At 37.5% G+C, this 26200-nt stretch overlaps 1 protein-coding gene across 1 annotated transcript in view; it reads right to left on the reverse strand.

Moving 5' to 3' along the window:
* Nucleotides 1-26200, reverse strand: part of COL19A1 (collagen type XIX alpha 1 chain) — a 397465-nt gene that overhangs the window by 48076 nt on the left and 323189 nt on the right. Inside the window, exons 37-43 of the mRNA XM_021000213.2 lie at nucleotides 23100-23153; nucleotides 20616-20669; nucleotides 16272-16316; nucleotides 9326-9376; nucleotides 9199-9243; nucleotides 8510-8536; nucleotides 1394-1447 (exon numbers count right to left, since the gene is read on the reverse strand). Of these exons, the coding sequence (XP_020855872.1) occupies nucleotides 1394-1447; nucleotides 8510-8536; nucleotides 9199-9243; nucleotides 9326-9376; nucleotides 16272-16316; nucleotides 20616-20669; nucleotides 23100-23153 (330 nt within the window). The remainder of the gene's footprint in view (nucleotides 1-1393; nucleotides 1448-8509; nucleotides 8537-9198; nucleotides 9244-9325; nucleotides 9377-16271; nucleotides 16317-20615; nucleotides 20670-23099; nucleotides 23154-26200) is intronic.

The raw sequence follows: 26200 nt of genomic DNA on the forward strand, positions 1-26200 counted from the left end.
CCTACCTGCCCTATTTTTCTATTTTTGTGCATTAATTTGGAAGTAGAAGTTTCCACTTTTCATACATAATAATGTATGACTGGGAACTTAGAATACACTATTTCAAGTGTACTTCCAGTTATTTGTTTCTCTGAGAGAAGAATTTTGTTTTCTACAGGAAGACCTACATCATACATGTACACATACATGCATGGCATCATCATCATGGCTAGCAGTGATATAGCACTTTAAGCTTAGAAACGGCTTTATAAATATTAAATTTTATCTTCACAACAAGCCTGGGAGTTAGGTGCTATTATTATCCTTGTTTTATAGTTGAGGAAACTGGGGCAAACAGAGGTTAAGTGACTTTCCCTGGGTCACACAGCTAGTAGGTGTCTGGGAATGGATTTGAACTCAGTTCTTCTTGTCTCCAGATCCTATTCTCTATCAACTGTGACACCTAACTCTCTCTCTATATGAATATGTATATAGACATGCACATGCATATATGTATGTGTGTGTGTGTATACATATATATATATATATATATATATATACATATATGTACATATATGTATATCATGGGATAAGGATAGGGTCTGGACCTGTAATTTCATTAGTACAAGGAACTCCCAGATAAGCAAACTCCCTCTACCAATATAGGTCAGCACCTTCTCTGCAACATTTAGTCTTAGAGAATTGCCTACTGCACTGAGAGGTTATGTGACTTCCCCAGAGTCACATAGCTTGGTATATGCCAGAGGCATGATTTGAACTCAGGTCTTCCTGGCTGCAATAAGCAGTATGCTATGGGTTCTTGACCTTTTCTATGTCATGAATCACTTTTTCAATATGGAAAAGTTTTAGGGATCCCTTCTCAGACGAATGTTTTTAGGTACATAGAATAAAACAGGTAAGGTTACAAAGGAAAAAAAAAAGAAATAATTATAAAATATTTTTAAAATGTATGCAGGCCCTAGGTTAAGAATCCCTGAATTATGTCATGCTGCTTTTGTATTCTTTCTCTGTCATATACATATGTAAATATACACACATGTGTATATTCACTCCATAAATATAGGTTTATTTCTATGTATTTATCTCTCTCTCTCTCTGTGTGTGTGTGTATATATATATATATATATATATATATATATATATATATATATACATATACATATATATATTCATATTTGGGGTCATATTTCCTGACAGGTTTATCTAACTCCACATAAAATCTACAACTGCAGATAAAGACAACCATCTGTCAGTGTCCTTGCTGTCTTTTTAAATTAAGGAGTTTCCCTTGGAAATAAATAACAGCAGAACATTTCTGTTAATGAAAACATTGTGACAGGCTGACAAATAGCAGTACAATACTTCTAATTCAGGTGCTTTATGACAGTCTTACCTTTACACCTGGAAATCCTTCTAGTCCTGGGAGCCCCATGGGTCCAGGTTCTCCCTAGAAAAAAAAAACCAGAAGTAGAAAACAAAGAGTAACCGGGATTAAAGTGTTTTAAAATATTTCATTCAACAGCATCTTGACTAAAATCCAACTTTAACACATCATTGTGATATGGATGTGACCCTGAGATCTTGAAGGGTAGAGCAGTTCTGATGGGTTTGATTAAGATAGAAAGACTGAGCTTCGAGTAGAGGTCTGGGAAAGGAATACATGTCTGAAGAGTATTCTAGTTAAGTCTGGAGAGACTCATCACCATGTTGGCCACAAGGTAATGTATTGTTTTGGCCAGATCAACTCTTAAAGACCATTTATTCAATTAAAGAGGGATAGTGAGCTATATTGATGGAGGAAGTACCCAACCTTGATGAAATTATAGGTACTTGAAGTATTGAAACAACAATAACAGGGTACATCTTTGCAAAGAAAACCCAAGTACTGATTAGAGCTATAGCTAACAAAGGTGTTACCAATGATGGAGGAAAGCAGCATGGCATAATAAAAAGAGCACTTTAAGTTAGGAGGTCTGGGTTCTAATCCCAGATCCTACAATTATTAGCTGTGTGACCATGAGCAAATCATTTCATCTCTCTGAGTTTCATTTTTTTTATTTGTAAAACAATAACAATACTTAACACTTATCTAACATACAGGGTTGCTTTGTAAAGCTTAAATTTATATAGAAATATATTTTCTCACCTTTTATCTGTCTATGCATTATTGCTGTTTGTTTTTCTAAAAATTGTTGAAGAAAAAGTCATTCCCAAGAGCAGTGTATGTTTATTTCCTGATTGTTTCAATTCTGATTAAGAACTTAATCAGAATGAATCCCTCTAGCGGTCAAGGTCAACTCCAGACCAATTTCAAGCAGAATTAGAATGAATGGACAGGTTCTAACAAAGTCTGCCAATTATAGAAGCACCTGGGGCTGTTTGATTACTAGAAAATTTGTCCACACATTTCAAGAGTGGATGAAGACAGAACTCACCCAATGAAGTTTATAGTCCTTATTTATTTTATGAAGGGGCCTGTGTATTGTGAAAGTTTTATTAAGAGAAACGCCTGAAAATTGACATTTCTGGTACTTTAAGAAGGGAATTTTTCACACTGTTGGTCATTAAGACACAGGAAAGACATAAGAACTTTTCATTTTACTTGATTGTTTTACATGTTCTAGTCTGTGGTCTACTTGGATTGGTAAATAGAGTGGATTAAGTTGATAGCATATAAAAGAAATTTCAAGAAGGGACTTTACAAGTAGGAAAAGATGAATATTAGTTTGTTTTTGTTTTTTTTAAAGTAATCCAGTTAATGATTGTCATATTAAACTCCCCTTTTAGGACACTGGGGCATTTAAATACAATTACATAGGAAAGAACTTCCATAATTGCATATAATGCAAATGTATTTATGCACAAACATGGGCAGACATAACACCAATTTACTTTGAAAACATTGCCATGTCTCAAATTTCTGTTATGATTTCTTATCCTATCCTCATTAATGAACATTTAATAAGTAGTCTGATAGTCTTTCACGCACTGGGGCTTTAGAAATTTTTAAATGTCCATTAATAGGCAACCAGTCAGCCAAACGAGAATAATATCTATAGTCAGGATGTAGGAGATAGTAGTCTCCAAGCAGGATGCACTCTCATAATTTCTAACCCACAAGGTCAGAAAATATTACCTCTGAAAATAAAACAAATAAGAATCAAATGGATGATATGAAGGAGTTGCTTAAATAACCTATTTGAAGAGATGGCTTGTGAATGTATTGCTGATGATACTAGCACACTGAGATGATACTTTAGGATCAGACATTCCTGGAAGGGAACTTAAAGGTCATATAGTCCAACTTCCTAATTTTATAGATGAGGAAAATGAGGCCCCAAGCGATTAAGTGATTTATCCAAAGTTTTCTGATTTCAAACCCAGCATTCTTTCCATTGTATCACACTACCTCTCGTCTTCTGTGGGTAACATCAAAAAATGTTTAATCTCTGAGTCCAGAGACTATTTATTTTGTATCCCCAGAATATACCTCAGTGAATGGCACCAAGTAGTCGCTTAATAAATACTTGTTGAATACATGAATGAATCTCTTTAGAATAGACATGGGGGACCCTCAGTGTCACTTTCTAAGATAAGAACCTAGTTAGTTTTAATTGGGGTGAATTCTCTTAAGTAATCTTGATTTCCATTGTTCTTTCCCACCACCCAACTATTTAGGGATCTACCCCGGGCTTCGTGGACTTCCAAGCCATACAAGGGTAGGACTCAATCACTTTGTACCAATCTGGCATGAGATGATGTGGAAGAAGACACAAACTCCAACTCTAGGCCAGTGGAAAGACAATTCCAGATGATGAAGGTAGGGAATTCCATGTAGTCACATACAAAGTCCAAGAATGTCAAACTACACAAAGATTTTGATCTGATTGCCTTCTTCCACCTTGCCAATACACATCATTGTCATATCTGCAATGCCTCCATTAATTATCCTGTTATGTCATTTTATCCTTCTCCCTCTGGAGAGAGGGTATAAAGGAAATGTATTCTGTCCATGTTTCTGAAAGAGTGGAGGCTCCTCGATAGAGGCTCCACCAATCTGTTTGTGTCTATGGGTAATAAAAATTTAGTATTTAGTTAGTCCAATTTTTAGGAATGCTTTTGATCCAACTTTTGCTGAAAATTGGACCCAGACTAAGCTAATCAGACATTTGTTTTAGAGCAGGGGCTATTAACCTTTCTGTTTTCATGGAACCCTTTGGCACTGTGGTAAGGCCTATAAATCCCTTCTCAGAAGGTTTTTTTTTTTAACTGAAGTTAATACTAAATTTCATTTTGAGGTTAGTGGAAATAAAAATGTTAAATTTTTTCCATCCAAGATCAAGAATCCCCTGAAATCTTTTCACAGCAAAGGTTGGGGGCAGGGGAAGATATGTAGCCCTAGGCTAAGAAATTCTATTTTCAAAGGTGGCTCTGAAGTTCCCCCATCTTTACTCTCAAATGATGACATCTAGGAAAGAAGACAGTGCCTTCTCAATTTCACTAGCATCAGCAGCTTCCCTGAATGGTTCATAGGCTCAAGCTAAATGCCTACAATGGAGGAGGCAACTGATAAAAAACATGCTTCATCTGTGCTAATTTCAAGTCCTTTCTTCCCCATCTTCCTAGTCTTTTCTTCTTGACAAATGATTCTGGGTATATGAATGCATGGCAAGTGTTGCTTTCACTGTGTGCACATGGATTTGTTTGCTTCTTTTTTGGCAGTTACATCTGGAAGCCTCAAAGCATAGTTTATTGATGCTGACTATCTCCCAAAATCTCACCATGAAGAGAACAATCTAAATGTAACTAATATGAGATAAATCATCTTGAAAAGAGTAATATGTGATTGGCAAAGGAAAACAGGGCATTAGACTTTACAGTGCCTAAAAGGAGAATCAAAGAGTATGAGGTTGTTAGTGTTTCTCTAACCCTGTCCACTTGATCTGATGCTAATAAGCAACACCAGTTCATAGCTAGAGAGAAGAAGGACATTTCACTGGCCTGCCACGTTTTAGGAACATTAACATAACCTTGCTCTCATTCTCTGCTCACCAAGCAACCTTGTCACCTATAATCTGGTTTTTCTGAGTTGATCTACCCTTTCTTGAGAGAATGAGTGAATAAACTGTTACAAAGAAAGAAAAATAGTCCAAAGTGACATTTTATAGGAACTGAGTTTATCTTTTATTCTGTAGTGAAGACATCCTAGGAAAAGACTTTAATTGCCATCCTAGGGGAATTGAATTGTAAGTCTACGGTCTGGATGAGTCAGCAGTTGCAGCCTATGGTTAGAGGTGACATTGGCTATGACTTTTCTCACAGGTAATTGCTGAAATGTGGGGTTTGAGGGAAAAGGGAGAGGGGGTAAGAGAGAGAGGAGAGGGAGGGAGAGAGAGAAGTGGGACACAAAAGTTTATGGGAAAAGAGGTTTCTTTTGTTTCTGGCTTGGGGCTCAGAGTTATTTGGTTAATAAGAAGATCACACATTCCTATTAATTTATGAAAAAAAATATCAGTGATGTACCTTGATTTCCTTCTAAACTCAGGATGAGAATTAATAAGGATGTGGACGAGTAGTAGTTAGAGATTGCTGAGGGTTTGTGTGATTGACAGCTTTTGCTTGTCAGACCGGTTATTCTCCACATAGGCTACAAATTGCATAGTTAAAGTGAAGGAGGACATTTCATTGGCCAGTTATACTTTAGGAACATCAAAATCCTTTTGTTTTTATGCAATGCTCACTAAGTAAACTGAGACTCTCCACCAGGAAGGCATATTGTGTGGAAATAACTAGTCTTCTTGATCTTAATCCTAATATCAAGATCCTCAAACAGTGGAGAGGATGATGAGACACTGGAACCATGGACCTCACTGAGATATTTGCTACTTCTGTGGCTCAAGTTGAACAGTCTACTTGACTTTTTACCATCTCATTCACTAAGATACTATGAACATTTATTAATTACCTACTATATACAGGACACTATATTTGGCAAAATAATCCCTGCTCTCTAGCAGCTTACATTCCACTGTGGCAGGGTTGGGGTAGGGTGGGAAGAAAAAAAAAACACGTAAACAGTAAGTATATATGTGATCATTTTAGGAGGGAGAATCGGGGGAATCAGGTTAAGAAGAGGTATATGAGCAGGAATCCAAGGCATATTGCAGGAAGCAAGGGATTCTAAGAGGCATAAGTAAAGATGGAGTGTATTCCAGGCATGAGGCACAGGTATGGAGGTAACAGATGGAATGTTGCCACTGCTGAGTATTATTTGTATAATTACAAAGGAAGACAAGTTCTTCAAGGATAGGGATTATGTCTTACAATTTTGTGTCTCATGGGCGGGTAGTAGATGCTCAATAAATATTTATTGAATGAAGTTAAATTGAAAGTAGATACTGTGGTCTTTTCCCTCAAAGTGTTTATTATCTTTTATGGTGAGGAATAATATGTGACATCTGAGATCATAAAATAATTGTTGGATATTCCTCTGACACAAAGATTTACAAGATTATTATAACTGGAAATGGTAACATATAAATATCAACAAAAGAAGGATGGGGCTTCACATGGAATCTAGAGAAAGGGGAAGCCACGTACTATGTGGAGTAGGTACTTGGCCTTGAGAGTCATTCAAACAGAACTTCACCTCAAAACAGCTGTTATGCCTTCCTCCTACAGTGCCTAAAACTCCACCAGCCATAATTATTGCTTTTTGGTTAAAGCATTGCCTCTCTACAACAAGCATCTGGGAGTGGGCAGGTGAGAAAGGAATGCAAGGCAGAGGGATGCTGAAAACAAATTTTAGATTATGTTTTCCCTGGCTCAGTCTGATCTCTTTTTCTCTCCCTCTCTCTCCTCCTTTCCACCCGCCCCTTTACACACAAGCACATTAAAAATATTAAGAATTCACATTTTTGTTGTATAAGTCCCTAAAAATAGAAGACTGCTTCCCAGTTTAAATTTGGAGCTTGACTGATCTACCAGGTTCAAATTTCATGCACACCTATCCAACAGTCTATCTTAGTTGTCACTCACTTTCCTACCTAAATAAATTTGAATTTGTTTTTGTTTTCCTACGATGAATTTTTAGTTTCTCATATTAACAGCACTATTAGTATGAGGGTAAAGCTGAATCAATAGTGTAGCAAAACTGCCAGCAGGGCAGCTAATTATGTTGTATCTGGTACCAATTTACCATCTTGGAGTTATCTGGATGATTCAAAAAGATCATTTTGGTCATTTGGATTGAAAATGAAAGGCTGAATAAGCAAGCACTTCCCTGATAACATGAAAAAATGATTTAAATTAGGTTGAGGAATTAGGATACTGAAACAGAGAATAAAAAATATTACAAGTGAAGAACCGATAACTTTTGAGTAAGGAAACAAAGATAACCACTAAATTATATATCTATCCAATTGAAAATATGGTAGTATGGTAGCACTGGCTAAAGAGGGCTTAAAGGGAACGATAACTGTTTTTGTCCTTAAAGTTATGAATATATATTTCCAATTACCAAGAAAAAGAGAAAACGTTGGGTTCATCAATCTTCTATTTAAAATTTAGTCAGATGTGCAATGGTTGTCTTTTCTGACTTGCTCTTTCACTGACTTAAAATCCATTAATTTAATCTCATCAGATAGAAGCAGAATGAAATAGCTGTTAAATATTTCACGTGACAATGGGAAAGAATCTATTGGTTTTTGAATCCATACTTGAAGGTTGAAGGGACATTAAAGGGGATAACTCAGGCTAGAACATATGTTTGAAAAGGACAGAATAGAAAAAAAATGCCAAAGAATTAGGAAATCTAATTAAATTCGGCAGATTTTTTAGAGTTGAGCTCCATGGTTGAGAGGGATGTTGCATCCAATTATCATCTTCTTGGCTATTAGATAAGGTATTCTCATTACATGCTGAGAGTTAACCTCTTGATACATTACTTTTAATAAGTAGGTTTATGACAGCATACTAAATCTTCTCCTTTGGGATCAGTGCATAATGTTTACAAAGCAAACAAACAGCCTTTCTTTCTTTTTTTTTTCTTCTGGCACATGTATTAGAGAATTTCATCCTAAGAAGGGCATTCTATAGTAGAAACTTTGTTCAAAAATTCCCCTAGGAATTGCTATACCAATGGGCAAATCCACAGTCTGTTAAAATAATTAATCAGCAATAGGAAAAATCCCACCAGGAGAAAATGTTTTATTTATCAACAGGTCTGTTTGTGTGTTCTTTCCTGAGTTAAAAGGATGGTTTCTGAAACAGGCTAAGGCTGAGAGATGAGTCCCAGTGACAGTAACAATATCAGGTGTCAGGAAGGAAGATTGAAGGATCTTTCAAAAAATAAGTATATTGCCTTTCTTATGTTTGCCAAAGCCTAATTCTTTTCAAATGTCAACTGATGAATATTTAGAAAGATAGACTCACTTCACTGTATTCCCCAATCTCAATTTAGAAAGAATTGCTATTTTTCAAAAGGAGCAAAAAGCAAAAGAATACATACCATTGCACCAGGATCTCCTTTTGGACCCTATAGGGAAAGCATTAAAATATATATTTAAGTGATTAGCAAAAATAGAACCATAGCACCCACTCTCAGTTTGCATTGGCTCATCTTCTGGTGAATTTATTATATTAATTACAATTATTCATAATAATATATTTATTTATATGTTAAATGTAATTTATAATATAGTAATTATATTAATGACTAAAAAATCATGCAAACTCTATATGTGCCCAGAGCAACTCTTCTACCTTAAAAATCAATACCTGACGAGTATCTAGTCAAAAATAGGGTTGTCTGGTGGGGTAAGTGTTTGGAGCAATATCCCAGGCTCTACTGATTACTATCTGTGTCACCATGGACGAGTTACAACCATTCTGGGTCTCTGTCCTCTCATCTTTAAAATAAGGGAACTGGGTTTGATGACCTGTGATGTCCCTTTCAACTCTTAATCTATGATCTTATGTTTTTAGTTTCAGAGAGTATGACAGTAAGACAAAATTCCAATTATTTGTTTTTAATGCAGAGAAACTTTTAGCAACCACAACCCAAGTCTTTTAATTATTTCCCTTGTGCTATGAAAATTTTCTCTGCAACTCAATGTGAAGGCTGTCACTGACTTTGAGAATCTTTTCATGATCACTGTTTGGTTAATGTGAGATTACTTAAAAGAAATGAGTACTCACTGAAGGACCAGGGGGTCCAGGATAAGTAGCAACACTTCCACCTCCCTAAATTGATAAGGGGAAAAAGTGCCAATTAATACTTATATAACACTGGAAAATAATTTTAAGTGATTAAAAAAGTAACTACCTGGAGTTTATATAAACTGCTCATTCCATTCCCTTCGCTGAGTGGCATACTCTGAAAGATGAGAAAAGAAATCATTCAACATATGCAGTGATTATCATTTCCATCCCTTCATGTCAATGGTCCAGTAGAACTGATGATTTATACTGGATTTTTGGAAATATATGCTGCTAACTCCAAGAATGGCAAAACACTCAAATAGGAAAATAAGTTAATTCTATGGATGATGGAATTTATAGTAACAAAAATTCAGCTTCTGTTTTTAGCTTCCCTAGGGGCAAAAAAACAGAAACAAAAACCCCTGTAAAAGAAAAAGGTAAAAAGCATTTGAGTCACACCTGGAGCATAAAAGCACTTTTAGGGCAGATTGAAATAAATGCTAAAGCCTAGATTATGGATACAAAGGAAAATAGTACCTATTCATTAAAATTCAGTTGTTGAATTACCAGTTTATATTGTTTATACCCTGCTGACCTCTGTAGCGTATATCACAGGCTAACACACAAGACAACTAATAAAAATGGGAACATGAGAAAATCTGGTTACTGAAAAGTAGTTTTCCCCACAGTTTCTTCATAAGACACAGATGATTAAGGAGTAGATGCTGTATGTCAGAGTGTGAACTTATTCATAAAAATGCATCCCTAGGAAAAATGGGGAACAGCTTTGTAGGCACAAAGTTTACATGCAACTTGTAACGTCCAAAATCAATAAACACTTAAAAACAAAATTCTAGAATCTTTAAGACAGGAAATTTTCATTCAGGGAAACCCCAACCTTTGCCTGTTGTCGTTCAGTTGTTTCAGTCATATCTGACTCTTTGGGACCCTGTTCGGGGTTTTTCTTGGCAAAGATACTGGAGTGGTTTGCCATTTTCTACTCCAGCTCATTTTACAGATGAGGAAACTGAGGCAAAGTTAAGTGACTTGCCCAGGGTCACACAGCTAGTAAATATCTGAGCTTCCTCAGACCCCATTATAAATAAAATAATAGCTATCCTGGGAATCTGAGGATGTTCATAGTTTTGGTTTGGCTCTTCTGCCAGCTACTTGGGTGACTTCAGGTAAGGCTTTTCACTCCCTCAGAGTCTTAGTTTCTGCTGCTATACAATGAAGAAGTTAGAGGTGATGATCTTCTCTAACTAAAATGTTGGCCATGCCATAGTAAATGTCACCTCAGCCAAATTCTTCCTCTTTGTGTGGACAAATATTCCTAACTGTGCCTTCTCTTTTATGATTGCATATCCCATTTGGAAATAAAAACGAAGAAGCAATAGATACTAGATCACCACTTTGAGATTCTCATGTCTGCTGGACTTCATAGCATAGGTCTACTGCAATAGACCAGGTGTGAGGTGATAAGTACCTGCATCAGGATGGTAGCCATATCAGAGAAGATAAGGGAATGTATTTAAGAGATGGGAAGGTAAAACATATAGTTCTTTGCAACAGTCTGAATATGGAAGGGTGATAGATAGTAAGGAGTTAAAGATGAACCTGGGGCTTAGGTGGATGGTGGAGCCCTTGAAAGTGATAGGGAAGTTTGGAAGTGTTTAGGGGGAAAGAAAGTGAATTCAGTTTTGGACATGATGTGTTTAAGATGTCCACTGGACATACAGTTCAAGATGACTGAAAGACAATTGGAGATGTGAGACTGGAAGTAAAACAGAGAGGTGAGGGTTGGGTAAGTAAATTTGAAAATCATTGGCATAAAGAATAATAGAATATTTGAATCTATAGGACCTGATGAGATCACCAACCAAGGCAGTATAGAGAGAGAATAGAAGAGGGTACAGGACAGAGTACTATGGGACCTGCAGTTAGTGAGGATGACCTGGATGAGTCAGCGAAGGAGACTAAGGAGCAGTCATATAGGTAGGAGGAGAATGGGAGGGAATGGTGTCCTGAAACCTAGAGAGAAGAGAGTACTAAAGAGAAGAGGGTGGTCGACATTGCCAAAGACTGTAGAGAGGTCAAGGAGAATGAGGATTGAGAAAAAATTGGATTTGAAAATCAGAAGGTTATTGGTAAATTTACAGTAAACAGTAACAGTGGAATGATGAGGCCAGAAGCTGGATTGTAGAGTTAAAAGAGAGTGAGAAGAGAAAAAGTGGAGGGACTATTGTAGACAGACTTCTCAAGGAGTTTAGCCACAAAAGTCATAAGGTATTTAGGAGGATAGTGGGGATGGAAGGACTGAGTGATGGGTTTTTTTTTTTAAGGATGAGGGAGACACAGGCATATTTGTAGGCATTAGGGAAACAGCCAGTAGACAGGGAAAAGTTGAAGTAAGAGATTAGGGATGACAGAAGGAGCAATTTGTTGAAGGCAGGATGGAATGGGACTGCTTCTTAAGGTAGAATGATTTGCCTTGGAAATAAATAAGGCTATGTGTTTGTGTGAGATAGAAATGAAGTTGGAAATAGTGGCAGAAGACATTTGAATGGTATGAAATGAGGAGGAGTGGAGAAGAGGGAGTTCATGGTGAATGGTCTCAATTTTTTTCTGTAAAATATAAGGCAAGGTTCTCAGCTGAGAGCATGGAGGGATAGGGAGCCCTGGATGGCTTGAGGAGAGATGAAAAGGCTTTGAAGAGCCAGTGTAAGAGTGGGATAGTGAAGCAATAAGGTAAATATAACAGGATTGCCTAGCATCAGTGAGGTCCTAGTTGAGGTCACATAGCATAAATCTGTAGTGGACTCAGTCAGAAAGGTTGTGGATTTTCTCCACTATCACTCAGCAGCACATGTAGGAGTGAAAGGAACAGATATTGTATGATCCAAGGCTGAGGGATGACAGGAAAAAAAATAGCATATGATAAGGAGGCCAGGGACCCAGAAGAAGAGGACAGCATAGAATTCAACTAGTTCAGTAAGGGGCCAGTATGGGAGAAAGAGGAGAGGGTGGATAGTGCACAGATGGTAGCCTGGGAAAGAAGTCAGGGTTCGAAGGATTGGAGGTCATGGTGTGGACAAAAAGAAAGCTTTGGTATGGGACAGCAGAGGGAAAACTGAAAAGCCAATAGATTGTGATCAGATAAGGGAATTTCAGAATTTCTGGACATAAATATGGTGTATTTGTGGGGTGCCTGGAAGTGGCAATAAACAACAAGGAACATTCCAACTCCCCTGCCTCAACCAGTGAGCTATGAGGAATAAGTGAAAGTTCAGCCAGTGTTGGAAAGGATGGCCAGGGAGGCTTGTATCGTCAGTGGTGAGGATGGAAGAAATGAGACAGGAGAAGATTTAAGATGAGGGCCAGTTTTTAAACTGGCATAGTGGAAGGGATGGGTAATGTTTGGTTAGAGTAGGAGGATTGAGGGTGGTGGAAATTAGAAATCAGGAGGGGAGGGAATAGCTTTTGACATTGTCAATCACCTTCTTTTGCTTTTTCCTTGATCTCTTTCTACCTGGAATGATGACTTACAGGGGTTCAGATTCTCTGGGATGCAGAGGGTAGATTTGAATGTGTTAATCATTAAGTGAAGGCACCCCTCCTCTTCCCAGAGGAGGCTGGAGTTCAGAGAGGAGAAATGAGCCAGAGGAGATGAAAGGTGTGTGGACAAATAGAAAGGTCCCATTTATTTTCTCTTCTTTCCTCCAAAGGCTGGAGATCAGTCAGGCAATAGCACAACAGGAGATAGAAGTCTCACTCCCTGCTGCCTTTCCTCTTCCTCCTCCCTCAGAGAATATGGAAGGTACTCCATGCAAGAGGAGATGGAAGTCAAGATCTTGCAGATGGAAGCTGGGCTCTAGCTCTGGGTTGCCTTTCCTCTTTCCTCAGGGGACACAGGTAGCAGGGGCTGGAAGGCACACTCAGATGGAAGACTGTGCTTTACCTCTCTTCTTCCCATCATCGGCTGTTGACTAAACGTCTTGAGAAGGCTAGTACTTCTACTTCTTTCCTTTCACTCTCTTTTTAACTCTGCAGTCTGGCTTCTGACCTCTCATTCAACAGATAACACTCTCTTCACAGTTCACCAATGATATCTTAATTGCTGAATCTGAAGGCCTTTTCTCAGCCCTCTTCTTTCTTGACCTCTCCTCAGCTTTTGACGTTGTCAATCACCCTCTTCTCCTTGATACTCTCATTCTAATAGGTTTTATGATGCTGCTTTGTCCCTGATCTCTTTCTACCTGACTGCTACTTCTCACTCTCTTTTGCTGAATCTTCATCTGTGTCATGCCCCCTAACTGTAGCATTTATTCCCAAATGCTCTGTCCTGGGTTTTCTTTACTTTTCCCTCTGCACTATTTTACTCAGTAATCTCATGTGCTCACATGGATTTAATTATTTTTATGCTGTTGATTTTGAGATCCGTTTATCTAATCCTAACCTCCTATCTTGAACCTCCACATGCCTATTGGATATCTTGAATTGGACATTAGTTAAACTTAAAACTTTTGAAGTCCCCAAACTGAACTAATTTTCTTTCCTTCCAAACCCTTCCCTCTCTTGAACTTTCCTATTGCTATTTATGGAACCATAATCCTTCCAGTTGCCAAGGATCTCAACCTAGTTTCATACTCAATTTCTTATTCTCCATATCAAATCACTTGCCATGTTCTGTCCATTTTACCTTATAACATCTCTCTTATATATCCTTTCTCTTCTCTGACACTGTGACCACCCTAGTGCAGGCCCTCATCTCCTCATACCTGGAGTATTGCAACCTACTGGTTGGTTGGCCAGGAAGTCTCTCTTCACTCCAGTCCATCCTCCACACTCAGATGTCAAATTGATCTTCCTAAACCATGTTCTGACATGTCAGCCTTTCATAACCTGCCCTCTTCCTTCTTTTCCAGCCTTCTTACACCTTTGTCCTTTCCATATGCTATGTGATCAATGACACTGGCCTCCTAAGACACTCTTATCTCTTGACTCTCACATTTTCATTGGCTGTCCCCCATGCCTGGACTTCTTTCCCTTCTCATATCTGCCTCCTGGCTTCTCTGACTTTCTTCAAATCTCAGCTAAAATCCTGCCTTCTACAAGAAATCTTTCCCAATATCCTTTAATCTCTCTGTGATTATCATTAATTTATCTTGTGTATATCTTGTTTGTACATAGTTTGCCTGTTGTCTCCCCCATTAGACTTTGAGAGCTCCTTTAGGAGGAGCCTTTTAAAAGAAATCTTTATTTATATCGCCAGTGCTTAGCACAGTGTCTAACACATAGCAGGTGCTTAATAAATACTTGCTGATGACTTATAATGCCAACCTCAGGAATATCTTCTGGATGCTCTGATCAAAACCCTGAGGATACTGTTTCCCATTTGAACTAAACACTCCTATTCTACTCTCCAGGATTGTATGATTTTTTTTCATCCTAAGAAACATTGAGCTGCTTTTGCACAAAAATGCAGCAATAACACCTAGACTACCCTTTTCTACCCTTTACTGTTCCCCTTAGCCTCATTTGACCCCTCTACTTGTATGAGATATGATTCAAGCGCTTACCTAGAAAATGCTAGTTTTAATCAGTGTTCTCTCTCCTAGCTCTTTAAATTATGGGTTCTTAGTGATATGAAAGGGAGGATGATGATAAAATTAAGTAGGTGTTAGCTGTTTCCAGGAGAAAGGATTTCTCAGACTTGTACTTGTGGAATATTTCTGATGATAACTGTTTTCCTGATCCCTTGTGGTCTAACTTCTAGGGACTTCGTGCAACATAATTTGGATCTCAAATATTTCCTGTTCCAATGATTTGCTTTTTGTCAAGGAGAAACTACAAAAAAAAAACTGGGGGAAATGGCCTGGGCTAAAAATAGAATATTTAAATAATTTGCTGCTTAAATATCTTATTTCTCTTAAGATTCAACGTTCACTTTTCCCACTTATTAGGGAACAAGAGCTCTTGTAATTCTTAAAGCCAGAACCAGTATGGGCAGAGCAGTATTATGTTTCAGGGTGCTAAAATGGATGATAATTCCTCCTCATGAGGAATTCTACCAAAGGCAGTCACCATCCTAATGACAATTAGTCTAACCATTCCTTCTTTCCAGCCAAGGTTCTTATGGTTCAATTCTTGCTTCATCCCACCCTTGCAAGAGCAATGCTGAAGTTCTTTCTCATCTATATTTGGATAGTTCTCTATGTAGCTACCCTTTCCTCAGCTGCTTTTGTCTCAGATAAAAAGGCTCTTTACTCATGACTCTGGGAGGAGGGGTGAATCTTTAACCCTGTATGACTACAGAGCACTGCTATCGTTTGAACATAGCTTCAGATGAGGAAAGAATTCAATGCATAGGTCTCAAGAGCTAGAATGGACCTCAAAGATGATTTAGTTATATCTAATCATTTTGATTTATATTGATTGAAGAGGATATATAAAATTATTCCTCTGTCCTCCATATATGGAAAGTCATATGTCTTTCATTATCATCAAGATCATAAAAATTATTATCTAATTTATTACACAAGGAGATTTTCACGTACTATGCATCTTATTTCCAAATTCCTTGAGGGCAGGGACCATATTTTACCTAAACTCTGTATCTCGACATTGCCTGGCATAATCCTTTAAATATGACAGCTACTTAGTAAATGCTAGTTGATTTGATTCTAATTTGTTTATTATCCTTGACCCCTGGGGGCTGAGACTTGAGGAAAGTACTTTGGTGTGTGCAGGCAAGTATGAGAAACGAATAGTCACATAATTATACTGATGCAGAATGAGCAATAAAATATTTATAAAGGACAAAATTAAATGTGTTTTGCATGTAGAACACATAGGGGACAGTCAAGACTTTCCAAGGTTAAATGGGTATATGGTTTATTTATTTATGATATATATTTTATATATATGTATATATGTAGATACATATATATCTAATTATATATGATAATTTGTGTTAGCTTTGTGTTATATCTAAACATAGATTAGGTAATAAGTTATCATTGTTAAAAATGTGAACTTCAAAGTTTTCAATCATGAAAAAAAAAACTTACAGGAGGTCCAGGTGGTCCAGGTTTTCCAGGTGATCCTTCATTGCCCTGAAAATGTATAAAAATTATATGTATTACAGTTGGAAAATATTTGGTTTAGCTACTGTTTTCTATACGTCACCTAGTGTCTATTGTGTCTTGTGTACCTAACCTATTTCACCGATCCACCACTCTATTTCTTAGCCAGTACCAAGTAGTTTTGATGATTTTTCCTTTATAATACAATTACAGATCTGGTAAAGCCAGGCCACCTTACCTTGCATTGCTTTTCATTACTTCCCTTGATATTCTGGACCTTTAGTTCTTCCATATGAATTTTGTTATTTTTTCTGGCTCTACAACAATTTTTTGGTAGTTTGATTGGTATGGCACTGAATAAGTAAATTAATTTAGGTAGAATTGTCATAGCTCAGCCATGAGCAACTCATATTTTTTCAAGTATTTAGATCTGACTTTATTCGTGTGAAAAGTGTTTTGTAATTGTGTTGATATAGTTCTGGGTTTCTTTTGGCAGGTAGACTCCCAAATACTTTATAATGTCTACAGGAACTTTAAATGTAATTTCTCTTTCTATCTCTTGCTGTTGGGCTTTGTTAACAATATATAGAAATGCCAATGATTTGTGTAGATTTGTTTTACATCCTGCAACTTTGCTAACTTTGTTATTTCAAGTTGATGCTCTAGGATTCTCTAAGTATACCATCATATTATCTGCAAAGAGTGATAGTTTTGTTTTTTCCTGGCCTATTCTAATTCCTTCAATTTCTTTTTCTTCTCTTATTGCCAAAGCTTAAATTTCTAGTACAACATTGAGTAACAGTGGTGATAATCACCTAGTGTCTATACACCATAAATATGAATGTCAAAAGAACCATCCTTTGAAAAAAATACTGTTACACCATTTTGTTTCTACCTGCCTGATCATTCATTCTGATTCCCTCCCTCTCGTTCCCCTTAATATAACTCAAGGAATAGTCTAACCCCTTTATTTTACAGATGAGGAAATCTGAGCCCCAGGGAGATTAGAAGAATACAAATTTCCTAAGATTAAGGATTGTTCCATATACCATATTTGTATCTCTAGCACCTAGCATGGTGCTTGGCACACAGTATATGTACTTAAAGAATTGCTGATTAATTGTCCAACCTATTTCTTCCGCACAGAAAAGGGCAGTATATCTTCTTATATTCTTCTTCTATCATTCCTATTGATAGGAATTATGTCCAGGTGACAGAAATAGTGAGCTAGCAACCCCAGGTAGTCACACATCTGGTTCTAAGTGACATCTGCCCTACACATTTGATGTACATGGTGATGCCTCTATGCAAAGACAAAGGGGGCTGGGACACTTTCATGCCTTCTGTAGGCTTGTTTCTCCCTTGATCCCACTGTATCCACTTCAGGTTTTGTGTGCCAAGGGCATGTTCATGTAAAATTATGTACAAAACCATTATGAACAGCTTTCTTCATTTGGCAGTGTGGCATAATAGACAGAGAGCTAGCTCCTGAGTCAGGAAGACCTGCGTTCAAGTTTTGTCTCTGATACATACTGGGTGTGTGACTCTGGGCAAATCACTTAACTCTCAGAGTACCAGGTGACCCTCTAAGACTATAGGTTGCAGAGCAGGCACTGATTGGTTTATTAGAGAGAATTTCCTCACTAAGAGTTTCTCTAAATTAAATCATGGGTACAATCTAAAAAAGAAAAAAAAATAGGTGTGTCCTACTAAATATAAGTAATAACTATAGAATACTACTTTGGCGAGATTTCCTTTACAGTAAAAATTGTCTGGGACAGATTATTCTTTTCTAAAGAATCAGGATGAAAAATTTATGAGAAAAGAAATTCAGGATTTAACTTGAGAAAATATATTTCATAGCATGTTTTAAAACATAATTCAAAAGTTTCCTTTTCTTCATGGTGGAGTGATTTTAGAAACTTTAATGTCAAGGTATTGTAGTATTCCTAATTTTTCTCAGGACAATAATTTTGTATCTAAAGCAAACAACAGCAGAGTCTGTGCATGGGTTTGCATGTAATGCTACATTCAGGCCAACTTCTTTAACCCTTTTATTTCACACATGAGGAAACTCAGGCTCAGGGAGGGTAAGAGAATTGTAAATTTCCCAAGACTAAGGATTGTTCATTTGCTGTATCTGAATTTCTAGCATCTAGCATAGTGCCTGGCATATAGTGAGCACTTAAATGTTTGTTGATTAATTTTCCTAAGTCACAATGGTAGTATTAGAGGCAGAATCTGAAGTTACCTTCTTTGATTCAGGAGCCAATGTTCTTTACACTATCCCAAGGAATAAGAAGGGAAAGTTACACACTCCCTATTCATGTGGCTCAAGTATCTTGATGGCCCATAGATGTTAGCTCATTTCCTGAGTTTGGGTCAAAAATGAGTGGTAACCAGGTATTCCCATAAAAAGCATCATGCCATCTTTTATATTCACATAAAGTACACTACTGAGTCCTTCAAAACTTCTCATTCAGAATACCAAGTCTTTGCATTTGCCTAAACACACATCCAGGCAGTCCATCCTTGTGGGTGTCTCTAAACCATATTAGATGTGAGTGAGTGGTGGCAAAGTGTCTTTCAGGGAATTATGCCAAAGTGTTCACAAGTCAATTAATAATGAAAAATGTATGACCACTAAAAGACACTTTCTGGCACAATATCTACAATTGAAACTCATTTTTCATCTTATGTTGTGCCCCAAAGCTCATCTGAGTGTGGAATTCCCATTAACTTCAAAGGCAATGGAATGTCTGAATGGATTCCATAGAGGATGGAGATGAATGAAAAAATAAGGGGGGCCCTTGTGACATTACCAGAGCAAATCTTCTAAAACTCTATAGAATAAGCACATTGTTTCCTTTAAATTTATGTTAGCATTTCTCTGTTACTCACTACCATTATGCCTCATTTCTTTTCAGTGATGCTGTTTGGTAATTGAAAAAAAAAAAAGAATGAATTTTCCCTGGGACAGTATAATGTCATGCTACCCTCTTCCTGCCCCACCCCCCTCCAATTCCCCTATCATTAGTAGCTAGGCTTACTCAGTTTAGTCCAGGGATGAGGAATCTGTGGCCCTGGGGTCATATGTGGCGCTTTAGGTCCTCAAGTGTGGCCCTTTGACTGAAACCACACTTCATGGAACAAATTCCTTTAATAAAAGGATTTGTTCTGTAAAACTTGGACTCAGTCAAAAGGCTGTACCCAAGGACCTAGAAGGCCACATGTGGTCTCAAGGCCAAGGTCCCCACCTCTGGCTTAGTGTATAGGCTCTGCTCTGCCTTAGGTTGGACTTAGGGAAACAGATATTAGGAGTTTTAGTTCTTTACTAGCTCAGGACGGAGCCAATCTTCTGGTCTTATTCTGACTTTGGGACCCTTACAATTTGTCTTTGTCTAATACTTAGTTTCCCAGTAACTTGTTCTTGTTTTGTACTCTTCCTACTATTTAGTTGTTTTTCAGCTGTGTCTGATTCTATGTTACCCTATTTGGGGTTTTCTTGGCAAAGATGCTGGAGTGATTGCTGTTTCCTTCTCTAGCCCGTTGTACAGATAAGGAACTAAGGCAAACAGAGTAAAGTGGCTTGCCCAGGGTCACACAGCTAGTAAATGTTTGAGGCCAGATTTGAACCCAAGAAGATGAGTCTTCCTGACTCCAGGCCTGGAACTTTATCTAATGTGCCACCACCTAGATACCCCTAGCTTGTACCCTTGTTTTTCAGCAGCTAGGTTCCCTGCTCTATACCTAGTCTTTCAACTTGTAGATTTCATGCCTAGTGCACTGCTGTCCTCAAGGATTGGATTCCTTTTCTTTGAACATAAGGGTGACTTCATTTGGGTCCCTTCTATCTGCTGCCCTATGTCCCAGTCAACTGCAACTCCCTCTAATAAATGCTCCTGTTTCTGCTTGATCAGACAGACCTCATGACTCTTGGATTCATCTTGGACTTCTTGCTTAATGTGATTAGATCCTGCCTGTCTTCTTCCTTATGGATGGATTTCCTGTGTCTAGACCATTCAGTATGGGGTCCATGTTTGGGCTCCTATTCCTGTAGGCTGCTTCTGTTCCTATGTTCAGATCCCCTCACACCCAACTTCACTCAGCCCTTTGGATTTATCTTGAGATCCCACTTTTACCTCCTCTTGTCTATCCTGTCCTATCAGTATCTGAGTCTTGGTTATAACAATTTCATACACAGACACACAGATACACATACATAAATGTGTATACACACACACACACACACACACATATATACATTCACATATACACACACAGATGTGTATGTGTACATAGGGTATTTTTTTAGGAGGGGTGGTTTACCTTTTCACCTTTTGCTCCAGGAGGACCAGGATGTCCAGTTCTTCCTGATGAGCCCTGTAACACACCAGGTTGGTTTATGAGGAAAACAATAAAATGACACCAAAGTTTGACTGCTAAAACTTACCCAATTTGAAGGTCATTTGGTCCTAATTAAATCAGTCCTAAAAGTTTACATTTCTTCTGGCTGATAGAACAGCTGCATGCGACTGATAAGCCTTCAAATGGTAAAATTTGTATTTTGTGGCTGCTTTCTTCACCTTGGCCAACTACATGTAGTGACCTTAATTGGAACCTTTCGATACAGCTAAGAATTTAGACTTGCTGTTTAAATGGTCATTTACATAACATTACCCATTATGTATTCCTAAATGGGCTATAATTTTTGAAAGCCATCAACTTTTTAAATACTTCAAGAAACTGGAGAATTAATGATTTCTGTACTGGGCTATGTGTTCTGCATCATATCAACAGAAAATAAAAACTAACTTTAGCCTTTTTTTGGAATATAAAAGCCACATTTCCCATAATTCCTTTAGTAGCCTGTCCCTGTGCTTTTAATGTTAATACACAATTTTCAGTTATGCTTATGGTTGTGTGAAGGCTGGCTCTATGATGACTGTGTGGAAAACATAAGTGACTTAGAAATGTCAGCTCTAGCCAGTGTACATCAGGGAACTCAGAAGCATTGTAAGCTGTATTGCTTATAGCATATTCCTAATTAACTGCTCCCCCAATAACAAGAAACATTTATTTATCACTTCATGTATGAAGAACACTGTCCTAGGCAGTGAAACAGGCACAGAATTTAGATAAAATATTGTCTCATCTTCTGGAGCCTACTGTTTAGTAGGTGGATAAGACACTTATAAAGATAGCAGTAACATAATATTACAGGCTAAAAGGGTTAAAAAACAATGTGAGGTCTGACTGGAGAAAGTATTAGCAACCTACAAGATGCAACAGAGATAGAGGAAAGCTTCATGAAGGAGCCAGCGTTTGAGCTGGACTTTAAAGTATGAGTATGAATTAAATGAGTATGAAGTAAAATATGAGTAAGAAGAACTGAGCAGGTAAAAAGGGAGCTACTCTAAGCATATGGAAAAATGAGAGGTGGGAGAGTACAGGGTGGGTTGGAGAGCAAAGAAAAGTCTGGTTTGGCTGAAGCAAAGAGCGAAGACAGAGGAATAATATGACTGAAGCCTGGAAAGGAGGAAAGGTAGTTTCAGATTCTCTAGGGCCTTAAGATCCTAAAGAATTTGAAGCTTATTTGACAGTCAACAGGGACCCATTGAAGATTTTTGAGATAAGGAGTGACATGACCACATCTGTACACAAGAACAATAATTCCCATAGAACTACTGGACTGTGCTCAGGTCAAGTAGACCCAGAACGGAAGTTTGTAGGGTCTACTGAGATTGCGCTGACACAGGAAAAAACCTTTCTCATTTAATGTCTTAAGAATAAAAAAGAGAAATTCTCTTCCCAGCTCACCTAATCCAATTACTAGTTTATCTTCAAAATGCAGTAACTTTGCTGTTGAGACACAGGGATAATGTCTTGATTAAAGACTTTCTGCATTATGGTGAGAGAAAAGTGGTACCTATTGCTATGCATATTGCATGAGGAGCACTAAGTCTCAGGACAAATGAAGCTATGGATTATGGGAATTCATTCAAGAAGCTTTTAAGGAACGCCTATCTTGTGGTCAGCACGAAGTTAGGTAGTTGTGTTTTTGTAAAACATGTAAGATCAATGGAATCGCTTTACAGCAGTGACTGTTAAAAACCTTGTGAGGAACTGAACACTGAAACTGAATGAGTAGAAATGGGTTAGCCAATCATTAATCTCTTACCCACTATTTGCCCATGTGCTGGGCACTGTGGGGGGAGGGCACAAAAATATACAAAGCACAATCCCTGTTCCCCAAAGTAACGTCTGGAGTCAAAACTAACTTACACTGTAGAAGACTGTATACAACTGAGAGTTAAATTGGTAGCAGAGATTAAAAATACAATGGTTCAGAGAAGATCAAATAATCAATGGGAAAGATGTTATGTACAATGAAAGACAGGAGCTGAGCCTGGAAGGAAAGGTGTGGGCAAGGAAAAGACTCCCAAGGCAATCTGCCTTTGGGGGCACAGCAAGACTTCCATGAGAGACAACTATCACTCCCAGGTTGGCTGTTGATTGTGGAGGTCCTTCTGACTTGGCTTCTAAGCATTCTTTTTCTGATTAGGACTAGAACAGTGCTCTGCACACATTAGGTGCTGAACAAGAGCTTGCTGAACTGCTAAATTGAATATGTTGTTGAATTATGGACAAAATTCTTATTCTATGAAACTAATGGAGAGTCCCTAATACTCAGAAGGATGGCAAATAATGCTGACTGAAAACTAGTATGGCACTACTTTCTCCATAGCCTTATATACTATATGCATTAGGAAATAGCTTGTGAAATAAAACATAGTAACATGAAATGCTTACAGCAGGTCCAATAGGTCCTGGGGCTCCTGGAGTTCCTGGACTTCCTTGAAGACCCTGAAACGGACATAATTTTAACATAAAATAACTGTACATCTGCAAAAACACCACACCCACTGTATCTGCTATAAAGGTCTTACTATCTATTGTGGTCAGGGAAAAATTATTCTAGATGATCAAGTCACAGAAATGTGAAATCTTAGAATCTGAAGATACCTAAGAGGTCATCTAGTGTAACCTATAAATCTCATCTGTTATTGTAGAAAGAACAATAATGGATTTGGAATAAAAAGATCTGAGTTAAATTCTACCGCTGACACTTACTATCTGTGTGACTCTGGGCAAGTCCCTTAACTTCCTTGTGTTCCAGTTTCCTCATCTGTTAAATGAAGTAGTTGGACTAGATAGGGTCCAATGCCCCTTTGAGCTCTAAATCTATTTTTGAACACTTCCAGTGATGAGAGGCTCACTACTTCATGAGGCTAGTCCCTACTTCATTCTGTTTAACTAAAAACTGCACTCCAGTCATAGCTTACCCAAGTTCAAAAATATTGGTATGCCTAATACCTAATGCTAAAGTTATAGCCACCATAATCTGATTTTTCTTTGATAATTCACAAAGCTCTTTAGGATTTTTTTAGGACCAGGGGGGTCACAGAAACCCAGAATTCTTGATCTGAAATGGACCTTAAATATTACCTGTACTATTGGATTCAATTAGGGAATCCTTTCATCACCAGCATAATCCCCTCATTATGTGAATACATGGAATTGCTAGTTAAAAGTGTTTTCTGATTGAACAAATGTCTTATAAAACTGTTCCTTGTACTTTAGTTATGATTTTCATCTTCAAATCTAATACAGGATTGTCAACTCATATCCCAGAACAAAAGCTATTTTAATAATATTATTAATCAGCTAGGAGTTTTCTTTTTAAAGATGACAATTTCCTCATTAGAAACAGCTTTTCAACATTTAAAAAATTAAACTGGTCTACTAGTTTTTGTTTTTCATAAGAATTTCAGCCTATGAGCAAATCTGAATTTGATTCATGGTCATAGATCTGGAGATGGAAAGGACCTCGGGGATCATTTGATCCAGTTCCTTCATTTTACAGATGAAGAAACTGAGATGTAAAGTGACTTGACTAAGGTTACATAGGTTTGATGGCACTGCTTAAGAATTAATAGCAAAATATTTTTATTTTGAATTTTTCTTGTAAGGCTTAAGATAATAGATAGTATTTTTCTTTAGGGGCAGCTAGGTGGTGCATTGGATACAGTGCTGGGCCTGGAGTCAGGAAGACTCCTCTTCCTGAGTTCAAATCCAGACTTAGACATTTACTAGCTATGTGGCCCTGGGCAAATTACTGAACCCTATTTGCCTCAGTTTCCTCATCTGTAAAAGGAGCTAGAGAAGGACATGGCAAACCATTTCAGTGTCTTTGCCAAGAAAACCTCAAAAGGGTTAACTAAGAGTTGAACATGACTGAAAAATGACAGTAACATTTTTATTTAACTTATCTGAACCTCATTTTCCTCAACAACGAAAGGAGGGATAATAATATTTGCCTTAACTACTTCATATGGCTTATGTAAAGTTTACATGAGCATGTATGTGAATATGTTTTGCTAATTGTCCAACAATATACAAAGACAAAGACAAAAACAGATGAATACAATAACTAGAAATTCCCATAATTATTTTTTTCTATTGTTTTTCATAATACATGACATTGTTGTAAAGGCACATAACCTCTTCAGACTTCAGTCCTACCATCTGTAAAATTAGAGGGTTGGACGAGATGATCTCTAAGGTCCTTCAAAACTTTAAATATTACTATGTAATAATAATGAAGGAAGGAGTTAGAGAGAGGGAGGAAGAGGAAGTGGGGGGGGAAAGAGAGAAGACGGAAAGAAAGAGAGAACAGAGACACTGAGGGGAGGAAAGGAGAAACAGAAACTGAGGCCTGGGCCAGGAAACTTCAATAACTTATCCATGTTCACAAAGTTGTGTAGTTATAGGGACGATTCAAAGTACAGCTAGTGCTTTTCCTTCTACACAAGTTATCCCAAAGTCTTAGTGCAGTTGAAAGCTTTAATAGCTTAAAACTGCACAAAGTCTTTTGGGACACCCTGTACATCCCACTGTGTAACATTGCATCTCACCTAACTAAGAACACTTTTTTTGGCATCTTTTTAATCCATTATCAATCTCTCTAATAATGTAAAAGAAACATTTTCTTTTGGAAAGATGCTATTTATGGATTAGGCCACATGAATATCATAAAGGGTTCATTTAAAAATCTTCATATTCCTACAAAGTTGTGTGTGTATTCTATTTCATGTATAATTCTTTCTTGACCATTGTATCAGTCTAGAGCTGCTGAATGAGTCCTGAGATTTTCTAATTTATAAGCTTGGGGCTCATTAACCTTTGATGACCACATTAAACTTTAAAATAAACTGCAGGCCATAAATAAAAAAATACATTCTCAGCAGTCTTTCTCTGAACAAGCTGAAATGTTGTAGCATAGATAGAAATTACTGTGGATTCATAAAGGGCAATAAGATAATTTTAGGAGACAAGCTGGTCATTGAGGAAGAAAAATACATCATAGGTAGTAGGGCACTCCATTTAGCACAGAGTACCAAGCATAAGTAGAAATTAAAATTTACTATATGTCCATCCCAGGGATCATCAGAGCTATGGCCCTTCATTGCTTGGATATTTTGAGCTCATAAGTCTTCCCTCAGTAATTGCCTAGTGAATATTTATTTCCCATTGTAATAATTCATGGCTGACAGTAGCTCCCCATATCTTAATTAGCCATATTATCCTGAAAACATGCTTAGTAAGCCTTGAGCACCAAGTGAGAGTCCATTGTGTTGAGAGAGGTGTGTCTGCCCTCTACCAGCTTCTAACAAGTTGTTCCCTTGGTATTTGCAATAAATTTTGTAGAAATGTAAATCATGAACATTGGACAAATGAAGTCACTTTGCCATAAGCAGTGGATGTGTACCTTCTCTCTAAAAGTATCCTGTCAGAGGAAGGAGAGGCAAGGGGGAATGGAAGACTTGAAAATATAAAAGTACTTTGCAACT

The sequence above is a fragment of the Phascolarctos cinereus genome, unplaced genomic scaffold (genome assembly GCF_003287225.1).
Source record: "Phascolarctos cinereus isolate Bilbo 61053 unplaced genomic scaffold, phaCin_HiC Scaffold_5;HRSCAF=322, whole genome shotgun sequence".
NCBI classification, from domain to species: domain Eukaryota; kingdom Metazoa; phylum Chordata; class Mammalia; order Diprotodontia; family Phascolarctidae; genus Phascolarctos; species Phascolarctos cinereus.